Here is a 13420-nt window from a genome sequence, read left to right as displayed (position 1 = left end):
TGTGACTGTTACCTCCATGCATTTTTCTTTCTTTTGAACTTATATAAATGGGATGATCATGCAGTATGCTCAAAACTTTGGCTTCTTTTGGGCAATATAATGCCTGTAAGATTTATCCATATTTTTGTGTGGTAAGTTTGTTCTTCCTTATTACTATGTGGTATTCCATTATATAAGTACTCTATTTAGCCATTCTGTTGAAGGACATGTTGGTGTTTGTAGGTTGGAACTGTTAATAAACCTACTGTGTACCTTCAAATGCATGTGTACATTCATTTCTCAAGGATATATATTTAGAACTGTTGGGTCATAAGGAAAATGTATAGTTTTAGTAGAGAATGGTCAGTTTTCCAAAATGGGTTTTGCCAATGTATTAGTTTTCATTACTCTCCATATCTACTACCACTTGGTGTCATTCTTTTTAATTTCCCTCTTCCTGGTGGGTGTGTAGTGGCATCTCATTGTGGTTTCAATATATACTTCCCTAATGACTAGTTCTGGGAACCACCTGTCAGGCCTAATTGGCCTATCATCTGGAGGTTGCTGACCCCTGCTCTTATCTAACCTTTTTGGCCACCTGCAGTTTCCTTTCCTGATTCCTCCTGTCTCCCTTTCTTTGAATGTTGATGCTTTAGGGCTCTGCAGCCTTGTCTTCATCATTCCCTTGGTGAACTGATCCAATCTTATTAAGTGATAATTTCTGTATTTTTTGTCTTGCCTGGGTCTCTACCCTGCATTTCTGACTAATGTAGTCTACTGTTTATTCAAAACCTCTCCTTTCCTCACTCTTACTGCTCTGGTCTTCCCAGAGATGTCATAGTCTCAGTAAACAGCAACTACATCCTTCTGATTGCTCAAGACAAAAAACCTTAAGCTATCTCTCTTTTTTTTTTTAATACTTGTATTCATCTACTTGAAAGATGTAGAGCGAGTCAGGAATTCTATCTGGGTCTCCCACAAGGGTGGCTACCATTAAGGTTAATGGTACTGCACTGCACTGGTCTCGCAGCTTCCACATATATGCCGCTGTCTTAAAAGACCAGTAGCAGAGATCCTTCCAGTAAATGCAACTGATAAACTACTTCTCAGCTACAGTCTATTAATGGTTTTCCAGTTGAGGAAGGGCAAAAACTTGTAAGGCCCAAACCATCTAGGCACCTGTTACTTTGTTACCATTTGACTCTTCTTCTCACTGGACTCTAGTCATTCTTGCTTTTAGTTTCTAGAACACTCCAGTGCCATAGTGATGTTTTTGCCTGTTTTTGTTCTTGAATGGTCTTCCCCCAGGTTTCTGCATGGATATTCTGTAATCTCTTTTAACAGAAGATCCTGAAATTTGAAAGGCTTTTCTATTTAAAATACCACCTCCCAAACAGTCCTTTGGCACAATGATTGTCTTTGGGACACCTGCATCTCATCTAGAGTACCTGGTTCAAGTCTTTGCTCCTTGCTAATGTACACTCGAGGAGGCAGCACATGATGGCTAATACTTGGATCCCTGACACCCATATGAGGGACCTAGATTGAGTTTTAGATTCATGGTTTGGCTTGGCCCAGCCCTGGCTATTGTGGAAATTTGGGGAATGGACAAGCAGGTGGAAAATTTCTTGCCATCGCTCTGACTTCAAAATAAAATCAAATAAGTGTAATACTACCACCACCCTTCACTTCTGCCCTTATTTTATTTTATTTTTTTTTGCATCAACACTTACAACATCTGCTATCTTTTATTTTATTTGTTGGTTTATTTCCACTATAAATATAAGTTATACAGGGTAGGGATCATCGATTCTCTAACAGCTAGGAAAATGTCTGGCACTTGATGAGTGATCAGTAAATATTTGAATAAATGAATGGATGCTGGAAAGAGCATATAACTTGAAATGAAACAGATTCAATTCCCAGCTTTTTAACTGGCAGTGTGAATTTCAACAATTTACTTCAACATTCTCTGACTTAATTTCTGTAAAAGAGAAATATCATCACACTATCCTATGAATTAAATGAAGTGCTTGCCATAAATTAGGTGTTCAAATGTTAATTTGTTCACCTAGTCTCTCTCCTTCTCCTAAGAAAACCCATAGCATTTCTCTATAGTAAATATTTGAGAATACAACTTCCACATTTTCAAAACAAAAAATTGCAGAAATGTGAATCTGAAATCCCAAGGTTAAAATGTCACACCAATTCATGCTTTCCAATGAGTAGATGCTCAGACAAAGAATGATGATTCACGGCGCCGTGGCTCAACAGGCTAATCCTCCGCCTTGCGACGCCGGCACACCGGGTTCTAGTCCCGGTTGGGGCACCGATCCTGTCCCGGTTGCCCCTCTTCCAGGCCAGCTCTCTGCTGTGGCTAGGGAGTGCAGTGGAGGATGGCCCAAGTCCTTGGGTCCTGCACCCCATGGGAGACCAGGAGAAGCACCTGGCTCCTGCCATCGGAACAGCGTGGTGCGCCGGCCGCAGCGCGCTACCGCGGCGGCCATTGGAGGGTGAACCAACGGCAAAAAGGAAGACCTTTCTCTCTGTCTCTCTCTCTCACTGTCCACTCTGCCTGTCCAAAAAAAAAAAAAAAAAAAAAAAAAAGAATGATGATTCAGCCTCACTGTTTTGGTGTGAGAGTAGAAATTATGAATTATAGTTCCTTATAGCATTTTTCCTTTCCAAAGTTCTTTCCCTTTGTATGTTGTTTATTTCTCAAGCTGTAATAGATCAACTCTATCTGTTTAAGTATGGCAATAAGTCAAGCAAAATTTAAATAGTATATTCTTTGTTAGATTAGGCCTGCCATTTTATTAACTTCACTTTTAAAATGTAAATATCATTATTTTGTTTTTAAAAAAGTAATCTTATTACTTCTTTAGATATGAGAAATTATATGCCAAATGCTGTTCACTTTTATAATATTCTGGAGTGTTATATACTGTATATGTCATATGTTCCCAAAAGCACTTTACATAAAAAATTCTAATGTACTTTCTCCTTTCTACACCATCCCTTAGTTTTCTGCCTTTTTACTTTACATTTAAAATATTTTTCCTAAAATATTTACTCCATACTTTAAAATGTTTTATCCTTTAGAATTTTCTGGAATTCTTTAAAGGTAATAATTATAATATAATATAAACAAAAATAACCAGAGGGAAAATAAGAATCAAATGAAAGTTGATTTATGAATGTTTCACAAATTCTCCAAGATTTCACTACAATACATGAACACACCTTTATAAATGTTCAAGAATAATAGATAAAACTTTTATTTTGAATGTGATTACAGTCATGTTCAATATCATTACAATTTACTACTTGATCAAAATTAACATGAAAATACAGCAAATTATATGTATAATTCAAACTAATAAACAATTTTCTAAAGAAAAACTCTCTGCTTTGCATTGTCATAATATTTTCTAAGGAATATTAACAAAGAAAGTAATGTGTCACAAATGGTTAAAAGCAATGTTTCTGGGTAGTTTGAATAAGATGTACTACATGAGTTAAAACAAACATTAGGGTTATTTTCTCTGGAAAGTTAGCTTGCAAATGAAAAGAAGAAATCCAAATCCGCATATTGTAACAGCTGTCCTCTTCAAAATTTTACTATTCCATGTAGATACTTCTTCCATTAGTGGTATATGAGTTGGATCATTTTCCCGTTCATTTTGCAACTATTATTGTATGGAAAAAAGGAAAACAGTTAATGTAAAATACACTAAAAACAAAAACATCTTTAATTTAAAAAATACAATATTCAGATTAATTCACTGGTTTTAGATGTTGTCAACTCAAGATTCCCAGGGAAGGTTTAGAGTGAACACAGACAATCTTTCCTTCACCACGATCTCATTACATAAATTATTAATTTTACATTAAAAGTGAACGTTATTATAGATTATCACATGTTAAAATGGTGTTTTTATGTCTTGGAATAAGGTTCTTCTAATATTAAAGTTTCTATTTTACTTATATGGGTTGACAAACAATTTATGCTTATTTCCTGTGTTTAAAGATCAATTAATATCTTACATAAAAGCAAACCATTCTTATACTTACAAAAAATGAAATTTAGCAAAAACTGAAAGACTGGATGCTAATGCCAGAAGTTTAATAAAATATTTAGATATAACTGCAGGATCAAATGTCAACAAAAACTTATGTGGCTCTTTTACTACTTCTCAGCAATGAAAGTACATCACTCAGTTTCCAAATTCCCATAAAACTGTTTGCTAAAGCCTCCCCTTCTGCTTTGTGCATGTGCCTGTGTGCGTGTGCACACATGCGTATGTGTCCAAAAAGAAAGAGACACAGACAGACAAGGGGGTAGGGCAGGAGGGAGAATAAGCAGAAACTAAAAAAGATCCTTCAAAGATAAAAAGAATCAGGCACATTTATAGAGTGATATTTACTAGGAACATCCTGTGCTGGAGTGGTGATATAAATACTTCTCAACATTACCAGGAATAATGACTTCTAAATTCTCAGTGTAAATATTTAATTAAAAAAGTCTGCAAAATTAATTTTAAATTTATAGCCAAAAAAATGGACTTCAATGCCAGTCTCATTAATACTGTATTCTTCGTCTTAACTTCCAAATGGCTTCATTCAGCAACAGATTCCTTTTTGACACTGATGCTCCACTTACTGAATCCTGAGACAGTCATTCCTTTTATTAACCAATTACTTAGAATGACCCTTTCTGACAGGAGCCTGTCAGTGTGTTGGTTTGAAAGAGAGTGATGTGGTGTTAAAGTCTAGCCTTGACCTCTCCCACCCTCTCTCGTTTTTACCTCCATGTTTCATTTAAAAAAAAAAAATCCCCTTAAGTTATTATTGGTAAACCCTGAAATATCATAAGCTTAACAGGCATGATAGCATATTCTCAAATCTAGAAGCCTGCATAAGTTCCCTACATCAAATCTCCTTATGATTACTGCAAATCTACAAAAATCGATCCCCTAGCTTTCTTGAAAATTAAGACTTTCCTGCCCAAAGAACTGTTTTGCCATTATCACAGACTAATAAATATGTTCCTAAGGCTAGTCCTTATATAGCAATTCTAGGTAGAGAAGCTCACAGAAAAAAGAACTTCTAGTTCACTAAATATGAAAATTCCTTTATAGGTATAAAATATTAAAATAAAAATTATGGTACCTGATTAGATTATTTGTTTTAGTCATTTTGTGCCTAAAGCAATGCTTTTTAATTTCACTGACTTCATCTTAATTCTCCACACATACATACTGTCACACTTAGGTTTTTTAGTTCATCTTGGAGAAACTGAATTAGTAAGCAACCCTAAGGCAAAATGTTAGAAGCTGATGCGTTATACTTTCATACTAATTAAATACCTTCTGAATTAAGTTTTTTAATTTGCAGACTTCTGCATTCAAATCTTCCACATTACTAACCAGTTCTTCACACACTGAAGTAAAATTCCGTGGAGAAGCCCATTCTAGGACTATCTGTTAATATTTTCAAAAGTTAAATTTTAAATAACAGGAACACATTTTTACAACTTTATATCCACAATAATTATACAGTATAAACATCAAGTTATATAGTTGCAAAAGATTTTTTTGTTTAGGATAAATCCTGACACCAAAATGAAGTCAGTAATTCACGTGAATACTTTAATCACCTTGCCACATTAATTTCTTAAATAAATGTACATATAACTTTCTATCTGGAGGTTAATGTTAGTAATAATATTTATTAATTTCTGAAGATATTTAAAATGACAATTCTATATGTGTGTTATATGAAAACCATAGGAAAACAAGTACATTTAAAAGTTTTCACTGCAGATAAAGAGTTAAAACCAAATCACAGGAAAAGCTACAAAATAAATTGGCAGGTCACTTATACTCTATTTAAAATTTCCTTCATTAAAAACAGCTTATATTGATACAATTTTTTAATAACACTCAACACACTGTTTTGTTTCAACCTTCACTTGGGTCTCATTTCACTTTATATATTAAACAATTAAATCCTCTTTAAGAACAAATGATAAGTTCAATATATAGATAAGTTTAATTTTTGGTCTGACACATTTTCCTTTACTTGAAGGCTAGAACATAAATATTTCCCATCAATTATTACGTAGGGGAGTAATATTAAAAAAATTGACTTATTTAGATCTTATCTGATTTTTCCCAAACAACTGATTTTACCAGATCAGTAACGCTTTATGGATTGATCATGAACTTATCTGGATTGTTCTTCAGCATCCATACTTTTCTTCACTTAATAATTTTTGTAGAATACCTTGTGAGAATTTACAGGTAATTCAGTAATGATATTCTGTACAGCTGTTATTAAATGGCCACACTGTTTGTTTAATTTCAGAAGAAAGTTGAGGAACTCATCACCACTAAAGAAAGGAAACAAACAAGCAAATAGAAATCACTGATTAGAGCAATTTTCTTCATTCTACTAGGTAGTAATGAAAAACCTAATCATAAATGAGGTCTTTCAAAAATATTTATGGAATAGCTAATGCGTATTAGGAACTCAAATAGGCATTAAATATAAAAGAAAAAGTCTCCAATCTTGTGGATCTCAAAGACTAGGAGATGTACATCCAATTTTAACAATATTATTCATAGGGACACATGAGGGAAGATGAAAGTAGCAAGGTTATCTAGCATGTGAATTACCTTAATTACATATTTTTATGCTTACTTTTCTTTTAATTCTCCCCAACAACCCTGTTAACATTGGTTTATAGTTGAGATACCTAAAACTCAGAAAACATGACTTTAATAGTACAAAATATGATGGTGATTAGAAATACTTCATAGAATGATACTTGAGTCTGGAGCTGAAGAGTACGTCGCCTGGAAGGGAAGGTACTCTAGAGGGAGAGACTTAGCAGGAGCAAAATTATAGAGGGAAGAGGTCACTAAGGTGTAGTTAAAGCACAGATTATGAGAAAGCAGTAAGAGAAAAGGCTTGATGTAATCATTTATTACAGAATTTTTATCTTTTTGATAATGTAGTTACTGAAGAATTTTAAGCAGGAAAATGAAAAACCAGATTTTTGTATGAGCGATTTTATTTGGAGAGTGGCATGGATTAGGAACACAAAAATGAAAAGAGATAACTGGGAGCTTAAGGATCTGGCAGAGGCAGTGTCACTGCAGAAAGAGGCAGAGTGATGGCTTAAGAAACCTTTAGGAGAATAAACTGAAGATGGTGGGTTGCATGTAAAAGAAAAGAATACAAGATGACTCTCAGGTTTTGGCTCATGGGAGATAGTGCCACCAATCATGGAAATGAATTTGGGTGGGTGGTGGGGAGATTAGGAGATGAAAAGATAACGCTGTGGTACAGTAATAAAGAGCACACACTTATTAATGAAGAGTGGGTATTAAGCCTCCACACTTACTGGTTTTATGATCTTAAGCAAATCTAATCTTGAGCCAAATATTTTCTTTTATCTAGAAGGGAGACAACAGAACTGTCAGGGGGATGGATAAAGTGCTTAGTGTTGTGTCTAGCATACAGCTGACATTCATACAAACTTAATTATGATAACTTCAATGATGATGAGACATGCAGGTGGCAATGACGAGTAAACAACAGAAAATGTAGGTCTTGCAAGAGTATTTATCCTGGGGGTCTACAGACTCATGGAGGACAAGGTTAAGCATGTTAATTAAGTAAGCTAGGTCCACTGATTTTGGCAATGTGGAGACACTGGTCATGAGATTGGCTGACAGAAGTCAATTTACAGCAGAAACTCCAAAGAAACTTACATAACCAATATAAATGTTGGCCCAGGATATGAAAGACAATTCAAAGAGAAAAAACAAAATTTGAATGGATAATAAATAGGGCAATAAAATAATCATGATACTACAATCTAGCAGAATGACCAAAATTAAGGTGATTATTGAAAGCTGACAAGCACAAGAGATGACCTTTCGGGAGAGTCTTTTAACAGTATCTATGAAAATAAAAAAGGTTCTGGGGTTGGCTTTGTGGCACAGTTGGTTAAGCTGCTGCCGGCAACACCAACATCCTATATGGGTGCCAGTTCGAGCTCCACTTCTGATCCAGCTCCCTGCTAATGCGCCTGGGACAGCAGCAGAAGTACTTGGGCCTCTGCAGCCATGTGAGAGACCTGGAAGAAGCTTCTGACTCCTAGTTTCAGTCTGGCCCAGTCCTGGCCCTTGTGGCCATTTGGGGAATGAACCAGAGAATGGAATATTGATCTCTGTGTTTTTCCCCACTCCCCTCTGTAAGTCTGCCTTTCAAATAAAAATAAATATTTTTTAAAAAGACAAGAAAAAAAAGTTCATTAAAAACTAATACTATGAAGCAAGAAGAATACTTCTAAGTCCAAATAGAAATTCTTGGAAGTTCTGACTACAAACTATACAATGTTTTTTTTCCCCACATTATTTCTAGGAGGAAAGGTTATAAAAACCAAGCAAGTTCAACCTCCATTAAAAGCAATAGTGAACTTTTCTCATTTTACCAGGATGTAGGTAAATTTTTATTTTAGATGAGTCTTTTCTCTTAGATATTTAGGTGGTAAAGTATGTTTTATAAAATATAAACTTCATAAAAATACTACACATGCAGTGAAAAGTGCCTGATAGTTGCTTTCAGAAAACAAATTGAAAATAAAAAATATTTAGATAAGCTTTTGCTCCATTTAGCAATAAGACAATATTTATACAAGCATATGGAAAACGATTCCATTTCTTTCTGCAGGTACCAATGCCATCTTACTAGTTAAAGTGATCAGTTTAAGTTCATAACTGATCATCAAGATAGGATTAAGTATCAAAGGAATCACATAAATAAGACCAGTGTCTGCTAATAATAATTGATAGAATTAAAAAGGAGAGAACGATCCAACATGGGAAGTGGGATACACAACAGACTCTTAGAATGACAAATGCCCTAATCAGCACTCTGGCCTCAGAATCAGCCCTTAAGGCATTTAGATCTGGCTAAAAAGCCCATGAGAGTATTTCAGGCATGGAAAGCCAAGACACTATGGCAAAAACTGACCTAAATGAAAGATCTCTGTGAATGAGATCCCAGCGGAAAGAACAGGCCATCAAAGAAGGAGGTACCTTTCTCTGAAGGGAGGAGAGAACTTCCACTTTGATTATGGCCTTGTCTAAATAAGGTCGAAATTTGTGAACTCAAGAGGCTTCCATAGCCTTGGCAGCTCATGACAAGAGCTTTGGGTGATTACTGACGTCATAAATAAGAGTGTCAATTGTTAACTCAACAACGGGAGTCACTGTGCACTTACTCCCCATGTAGGACCTCTGTCCTTAATGTGTTGTACTATGCGAATTAATGGTAAAAATAGTCTTCAAACAGTTCTTTATACTTTGTGTGTCTGTGTGGGTGCAAACTACTGAAATCTTTACTTAGTATAGAGTTGATCTTCTGTATATAAAGCGAATTAAAAATGAATCTTAATGCAGAGTGGAATGGGAGAGGGAGTAGGAGATGGGATGGTTGCGGGTGGTTATGGGGGAAGAAACAAAAAATTGTACTTTTGAAAATTATATTTATAAAATAAAAGTTTTCTATAAAAAAGAAATAACAGAAATTAAAAAGTATCACACATATTTCTGCCAAAGTAATAGCAGTGATTTGCTTGTTTTTGTTTACATGTGATATTTATACAAGGTACACTTATATTTTTGCACTCTTTATTTAAATCTTAAAAAGATTGAGTAATTCATTAATGGTATATATTTATAGATATTACTTTTTTTAAAACAAAGTTGAAAAAGCACTATTTGCATCAAAACTGGTATTTTTAACTTTAGTTCCCACATATAAGGGAGAGAACATGTGGTACTTTTTCTGTGTCTGGGTTATTTTACTCACATGATATCCTCCAGTTCCAACCATTTTGCTGCAAATGATAGAATTTCATTCATTTTTATAGCTTAATAACATTCTATTTGTTATATATACCATGCTTTAATTATACAATCATCTGATGATGGACACATTAGTTGATTCCATATTTTGCCTACTGTGAACAGTGATGCTGTAACTGTGGTCAAGCAGGTTATCTCTGATACAATGAGTTCATGTCTTTTAGGTATATGCTCAGTAGTGGGATTGCTGGATCCATATGCAGAGTATTTCTAGTTTTTAAAGAGATCTCCATTCTCTTTTCCACAGTGGATATACTAACTTATATTCCCATCAATATATTTTTCAATTTAATAAGCTTAAATAGATTAAAATCTATTGAGAACTGTCATTCAAAACAGAAACTGATGACAGGAATGTAATTCTAGATAGGTGATTCACAAACATGTATGTGGAATATAATCTTATCAGCTATTATTCTGAAGACAGTAACACTGATAAATTAAGAACTCAGATCAAATAAGCAAATAATATTACAAAAAAAAAGTACAGCCTTTCATTATAATTGATGAAAGGGAAAGAGACAGTTTTATCATGAGACATCATTTTCAGGGCCACTGAATATGGACAGGGAAATTATGCAAAACTCTGCCACATGCAGTTTATATCATAAACCACACGGATGGTGCCTTCTTGTCAGAATGAAACAGTATACATAACCTGCACAACTCTATAAGAATCATGTAAAAATTCTGTAATCAAAGAATTTAAAATAAGCAGATATAAGTATGGTAGACTATATGAAGGATCTTCATGACTTCATAGAAAGTATTATGAAAAAATTGTGCATGGATTTCAAATTTTTTGTACCAAAATAAATGAGTCTTTTCATTCCATTTTTCCACGAACTTTTTAAGTATCCTCAAATTATCTGATCAAATTATATTTCCCTTACTGAGCTAACTACTGTCAGTCAGTCACTCCTTGTTAGAGAATTATAACTCCAATGCTCCAATGACCTGAGGTTTGGCCACATGACTTGCTTTGGCAAAGAAACTATGACTTGGGAGTGACTCTAACTCCTGAACAGAAGCTTCAAGAGAGACTGACTGGTTCCATTATGTATTTTTCCCTTTATCATGAGAATAGCATGTCTCAGGCTGGGACTGTTCCTCCAGCTTGCTATCAGAATAACAAGGAGGTTATTGGTATGGTATAGGCAAACAAGGGACAAACCAAATGGTTATAAGTAACTGAGAATTAAATGAGATCTAGAAGGTTATTTGTTACTGCACCAAAACACAATGTAAGTGAACTAAAACAACAGTACATATTTTAAAAGTTCAAGTCAAGTAGTTGTTTAAAATTCAAAATTTGTATAAAGTTATTACAAATAAACGTTATGTGCTCATTGTACAATATCTGAAAAAATTAAAATCATCAAAAATCTTACTATCCAAAGAAAATGACTGGTGTTATTTTTCCAAATATTTTCTTATAAGATACATTTTCCTTCAGTATTTTTCCTGTGGATGCAAACAACTATATAACATTTCATTTGCCATGTTATATTTCATCTTTTATATTTATTATGAGTATTTTCTATGACATTGTTTCTATGACACTATTTCAAAACTTATTTAAACTATAGAAAAGTTAATTATATTGATACAACCTAATTCAACAATTTATTTGATATTGAGTATTTAGAGTTTCTAATCTTACCGTATTTATAAATAACTTATGTGAACAATATACTCTTACATAAAATTTCCTATCTATGAAGATTTTTCTTTTTTGAGGGGGAGTGGTTTCCTTGACAGGCATGATTTTGAGATGGTTTTAACACATTCAAGTGAATGTCAGGTGGCTCAGAGCTCAGAATAAAAGTGTGGGCAGAAGCTGTTGAAAATTTTAAGACATGGATAAAAATTTATTATTTCTGTTCAAAATGTCTTCTAGTAGAAATGGAATGCTTACTAACATTTTATAATTGTACTCATTCTGCAAACAAACTAGGGCAGAGAAAGTAAATGTGTGCATTTGCATTTTTTTAGTGGAGTTGATTTTAGAAAATCTGACACACAGAAGAAAAGTATCTTAAAATAAATCAGTAGCTATATTTCTGAAGCCACATTATCAGGAGATTATAATCAATCAATTCAACTTTTCCGGCTGTTAGTTTTCTTATGACTTAATGACTAATTTCTTCTTTAAAGAATGACTTTGTACAAATGGGAAATAAAACCTTTTCCATAACAACATGTAAACAAAGTCTCTGATTTAATAACAAGGTCAAATTCCTGGAATATATGTCTGCCAGTTTTTATTTTTTAAAAAATTCAGCACTTTTAATAAGTGAACCATTTAGGATTCTGAACATTCTTTAAGTTTATTAAATACCACAAAGTAAATTCATAGGGCAACTCTGACATCATACAAATGTTATATTAAAAATTTTAACTTGCAAGTCAGTCGTGTAGAACTTAAAATATTCCTTCACAGAAATAATGATGAAAAAAAAGTAAGGAACACAGATATTAAAAAAGGTCTGCTGATTTTAAGGGCTATAATGTTATTCTGAAGTAATGAGGCATTATTTTGAATATGGATATTCTTGTATAAGGAGATATATTAAGACAAAAGAATGAGGAATATCTGGCATATAAACTTTAGAATACAGTGTTTAAGAAAAAGAGACTAGCTAAAATGTAATTAATCTGACCAGGTGTAATGAGAGGCAGAAAAGTAGGGAAAATGTAATTGGTACACAAATCTCTAAAGGAGAAAGAAAACCACTGTAAAAAAAAATAATTTTATAGGCTAGTTATCAGGTAGCATTGATAAATGGGATAAGTTCAAAATTACCTAGTTGGTAGAAGAAAAACAACTATTATGGATTCTTAAGGATTCCAAAATCTACATATTTTTACTATGGCTTAAGTCTCTATATAAAAATACTAACAAAAATTCCTAAACAGAGATGTAATCACATAATTTAAAAGGCAGAAGAGGTCTCACAATTTTTCTGTTCTATCGTACATTTAAATTCGTTATGGGGCCCATATTTTAGGACAGTGGGTTAAGCTGAGACTGGAGTTCTGGGCTGCAGGCTATGACCTGGACCAGCCCTAGCTGTTGTGCGAATTTAGGGATTAAACCAGAGGATGGAAAATCTTTCTCTCCCTATCTCCCTACCACTCTGCCTTTCAAATTAATATAAACAAACATTTAAATCATATTTAAATAATAAAAATAAAATTTTAAAAATGTCTTAGATACAAAAAAATCCAGATGTAATATTATGTACAGTGAAACTATGACCTTATTTTGTACATTGTATTTTTTATTAATGTAGTCGAAGAGGGAGACTTTTTCACAACTAGGTAAGTGACACTGCTAACCTAAACTGAGTCAATAATCACCTAAAGCCTTTGTGATTCTTTAAGATATTAAGTTAGGTCTTACTCATCCTATATTTTTTATTTAGTTTTTAAAAATTTATTTATTTGGAAGGAAGAGTTAAGAGAGAGAGAAAGACAAAGGATCTAACCACTGG

General features: G+C 33.6%; 1 protein-coding gene across 2 annotated transcripts in view; it reads right to left on the bottom strand.

Moving 5' to 3' along the window:
- Positions 1–3515: 3515 nt before the first annotated feature.
- The window catches only part of ASZ1 (ankyrin repeat, SAM and basic leucine zipper domain containing 1), a 70200-nt gene continuing 60295 nt past the window's right edge, over positions 3516–13420 (bottom strand). Inside the window, exons 11-13 of one of the 2 annotated variants that reach the window (XM_062198550.1) lie at positions 6268–6373; positions 5349–5462; positions 3516–3668 (exon numbers count right to left, since the gene is read on the bottom strand). In XM_062198550.1, coding sequence (XP_062054534.1) covers positions 3516–3668; positions 5349–5462; positions 6268–6373 — 373 coding nt within the window. The remainder of the gene's footprint in view (positions 3669–5348; positions 5463–6267; positions 6374–13420) is intronic. The other variant, XM_062198560.1, reaches the window with a different exon arrangement.

Source organism: Lepus europaeus, chromosome 1 (assembly GCF_033115175.1).
Source record: "Lepus europaeus isolate LE1 chromosome 1, mLepTim1.pri, whole genome shotgun sequence".
Lineage (NCBI taxonomy): Eukaryota > Metazoa > Chordata > Mammalia > Lagomorpha > Leporidae > Lepus > Lepus europaeus.
Note: the sequence above shows the minus strand (reverse complement) of the source record. Positions and strands in the feature narration are given on the sequence as shown.